At 39.9% G+C, this 4,241-nt stretch overlaps 1 protein-coding gene across 1 annotated transcript; it reads left to right on the plus strand.

Moving 5' to 3' along the window:
• The first annotated feature begins 1,472 nt into the window (after window positions 1-1,472).
• Window positions 1,473-3,713, plus strand: MAKR2 (membrane-associated kinase regulator). Its single transcript, XM_021441696.2, has 2 exons — window positions 1,473-3,055; window positions 3,153-3,713. Exons 1-2 carry the CDS (start codon window positions 1,807-1,809, stop codon window positions 3,254-3,256), a joined length of 1,353 nt encoding a protein of 450 aa, XP_021297371.1. The 5' UTR covers window positions 1,473-1,806; the 3' UTR covers window positions 3,257-3,713.
• Window positions 3,714-4,241: the final 528 nt, after the last annotated feature.

A 4,241-nucleotide genomic window follows, 5' to 3' on the forward strand; every position in this document is an offset into this window, starting at 1 on the left:
GGATATCAATCACAGATTCCATCAATTGCAACAGATGATATTGAAACTTAATAAAATATCCTTGATTCTACCTATTAGACCAATAATCCATTGATAATGGTAGCTTGAAGGCAGCTAGTATTTGGTTACGTTTAAGATAAGGGGGTTGTTCTGTCACTTTTATGGGACCCTTTTTCCCATAGTTTCCTGAAGTAATAATATCATGGGGGTTGTCCCGTCATCAGACGGTTGCTATCAATTCTCTCTCTCAAACTGGAGAGTCCTCCATTCATTGGAAGACCCCAGCAAATGGGGCGGCCATGGGCAGTTGAAAGCATGAAATCGAGTACCGGTCTCTATCCTTCAGGTCAGGAAACTTTTCTCTATTTTGTTGAAACATATACCTATATGACGTGAAAAGGAAGGGTTAGAGTTATGCCCGATCAGGTTGAAGCAGAAAACTCTGGAGGTCAAAGCTCTTTTTTGTTTCCCAAGTGAAAGACTCATGGAGCTGGATTGTGCAAAGCAAAGGTCCCCTACATGCATCTTAGCCACGTGATTTTACACTAGGCAAGTATAGCCAATTCGGGTTCTGCAGCTTGCAGGGGTTTGGACCCCGGGATTCAGTCCTTTTCGTCTGTTAAAAGTAAATGTGAGTTTAACTGAGGACCTAGGCTCAAGTTCATAGGCAAAGAGTCAGAGATGCTAGCTTCAAGAATCAAACCCCCCTTTTCTTTTCTTTTTATTTAACTCTGCCAAGACTCACCTTGCAGTTCTTTCACTTTTCTCCCCCTCTTCCTGGAAATTTCGACGACTATGCCTTTTGTTTTTTAGATAGTTTGTGTATAATTTTATGAAACAATAACAAAAATCACGGTGTATAGTAATGGGCTAGCGAAATTAGAAGTCAGGAAACTACCTTGTCGGTGCCCCAAATGTTGAGAATCTTACCATGTCAAAGAGAGGGGAGGTGCAATTATAACAATGCTTTATCCAAAAATAAAAAAGTCCACAAACTAATAAAGAGAATTCTCATCGTATTGCATAATCTTGTTCTTTTATTCTGAGGTATAACATCATGAACCATATGATTCCATAATGATTTGAGGCCTTAATTACCATACAAGATTCACAAAATTGTATGATTATGGACTCAAAACATCAGAGAATAAAAGGAGAGTTAAAAGAGTGTTATCCAACTCATCAATAAATGAAGTTATAAAGCTAAAGCAAGGCTAGGAGCTAGAAAGAGCTGACCATGATATACATTTAAGACAGAGCATGATGACAACTGATGTGAACTTACCTTACCCAACTACCAGCAAAAAATACAGTGAAAAATGCACCCAAAAAAAACCCAAGAAAAAACAAGTGTATACTAATAATAATTATTAACATTTTACAGCATATAGTACGTAGTATTTGTGTACAATGGTACACACTCTTCCCCTCTCTCTTCTCTTATAACTCTGTCCTCTGTCAAAAAAATTTTTCTGAGCATTGCAGACTGCTCTCACATGACTGACCTGCTGCAACCACGTATACAATACAAGACAAAATAAAGGCCAACGCTCTAACTTTCTTTCTCTCTTTACTCTTCTTTTCTCTCCCTTGGTAAAAAAGCTTACCCCTCCCCATCTCCCTCTCTGTTCACTCTGTCACGCTCCATTTTCAGTACTTCCCATTAACCCTAAAGCCTCCACTCTTTCTCTCTCTCTCACTCAAAAAATATCCCTCCTGTTTTTATTATTTCTTGTTTTATTTTACCCATCTACTCTAAAAACCCATTCTTAAAATTTGTGTTTTTCTATTCTGGCTCTCCCAACAATGGAAGCTTTTAGCTTGCTTAAGTATTGGAGGGGTGGTGGTGGTGGTGGTTTAGGTGGTGCTGCCGGCGGAGGTGGAAGTAATGCTTGTGGTAATGCACGTTCCGCTGCTACTGCCGGTGGTACAACTACGATTGTGACGGCGGTGACTACTCATCAGGCGGTGGATACGGATGATGACGATGACGATGATGGGCCTTTCTTTGACTTAGAATTTGCGGTTCCTGATGAGGACGAGACAGAGGAAAACGAAGAGATTGGTAAAGAAGAAGATAATGTTGAAGATGAAGAAAGTGAGGATCAAATTGACGACTTTGACGCAAAATCTGATGATGGCTGCTCGGATGGTGAAAGAGAGTTCAATTTCACACTTTCCTCTGGCTCTAGCAACGACCGTTCTGATCCAAACTTAACTCTATCTCCTTCTGATGATTTGTTCTTTAAAGGAAGACTCGTACCCATTGAGCCAAACTCTTCTTTAGACTCAAAGCCTCCTCAATTCCCTGTCTCGTTGTTGAAATCAGCCACAAAGTTTCGAGTTTTCTTGTTAAGGTTCAAGAAATCAAAGCTCAACTCAACTGAAAAAACAGAGTCGGCTTCAGCTAATGGCTCTGTTTCTGTCCCGACTGCTACACCGAAAAAACAAGATACAACTCAAGAAGAAAACAACAACAACAACAACAACAATAACAAGAACAAGTTTTTTACAGTGAAATTTAAGGTCGAAGAGGTTCCTATAATGTCTTTGTTTTCCAGAGACAATAGTAAGTCACAGAAACAGCAGAGCTCTGAAGACTCTGTTTCTGATGAAAAGAAATTCTCCAAAGATGTAATGCAAAAATATTTAAAGAAAGTTAAGCCACTTTACGTAAGGGTTTCAAGAAGGTACGGTGAGAAGTTAAGATTTTCAGGGCAGTTAAGCTTGAGTTCTTTGAAACCTGCAACGCCACCGTCTACAGCGGCGCAGAAATCGGTTTCAGGGAAGGTAACAACGACGGAGAAGGGACAGGTGGAGGTAGAGGTTGGGGAGAGTCAGGTGAATGGTAAGAACCTCAAGCAGGTGAATATCCCAGCTGGACTTAGAGTGGTCTGTAAGCATTTGGGAAAGAGTAGATCGGCTTCCTCCGCCGTGGCGGCCGCTCCTCCTGTGCCAGCTTTGTCGCAGAGGAGAGATGATTCTCTGTTGCAGCAACAGGATGGGATCCAAAGCGCCATCTTGCATTGCAAAAGATCCTTTAATGGCTCTCGAGGTATTTCATTTAAAGCTCATCACTTTACTTAAAGATAAGCCCTTTTTTTCCTTGTTAGTTTTGTTTCTGAATGACCTTCGATATTTTTTGGTCATAGATTCTTCAGAGTCTTCCGTGTTGCCAAGGTCTGTGAGTGACCCATCTCATGAGAAGTCAATTAATTTGTCAAGAAAATCAACACCAGATGAAGCTAAAGTCTGAATGCTGGGAATTAGAAAATTCCTGTCTCTATAAGTTCTTAAGATCAACTCCCCCCAAAAAAAATGAAAAAAAAGCGGGAAAATTTGTCCTTTTATCAGTGAATCAATCATGTGATTGATATTTCAGGACTAGGAAACGAGTTTTCACCTGTCTGTTAATTCAGCAGCTTAATTGATTATCTCTGTGTAAATGTTTTTGTTGTCTAGATAATTAATTTTTACTAGTACTTAGTATTAATTAGTTAAGAGGGAAAAAAGAGCAGTAGCTGATTTGTGGAAGATGACTGGTTACTGGTTACTCGTAGCTAGTTAGACTCTTCTGCTTTCCCTCTCCCTCTCCCACTCCCTCTCTCCTACTGTATGTAAAGCTCCTCTTTCTGTGAAAGTGAAAGAAGAATCAGATCTTTGTATCTATCTTAAAAAATATGAAGTATGAAGGCTCCATCATTATCAGCAAATTTTCCCTTTATCTTTTTTATTTTTGTTTGAACAATTCAGAATTCAAGTTTTGATAATGTGAGTGCCTTTTAATTTGGATTTGTTATTCATGGGTCCCGGAGTCGGGACTAATGCTTGTCTTTAGTGGTCAGAGAAGTGGGAAAGTGGAAACAAAAACAGTAGAAAAGAGATTTTCTTTTCTTTTTCTTTTTCTTTTTCTCAAAGGGTTAGAGAAATAAAAAAGGATCAGCCACAGCAGGGTTGAAGATCAAGGCTGCAGCAGCCGGCAGGTTTGGTGGAAGGAACAGGATGGCATCACGGTAAAAATCCCACCATTTTTATCCGTCTTTTTTAGTGTATGGAGCAAGACCACAAACGAGTTCTCTCACAGTGGACACCTTTCTTCCTCTAGCTTTGGTCTCATCATGTATTGGAACTCGAGAAGTCATGGATGTCGATGATACATACAGCCCCATTTTTTCTGTGTTCTTGTAATATAAACGTAGGAGATTCAATTTGTCTCCTTGCGGCGGCAGGCTTGGGGCCTA

This window comes from Theobroma umbraticum, unplaced genomic scaffold (assembly GCF_002168275.2).
Source record: "Theobroma umbraticum cultivar Fairchild unplaced genomic scaffold, ASM216827v3 scaffold_30.0, whole genome shotgun sequence".
NCBI lineage: Eukaryota > Viridiplantae > Streptophyta > Magnoliopsida > Malvales > Malvaceae > Theobroma > Theobroma umbraticum.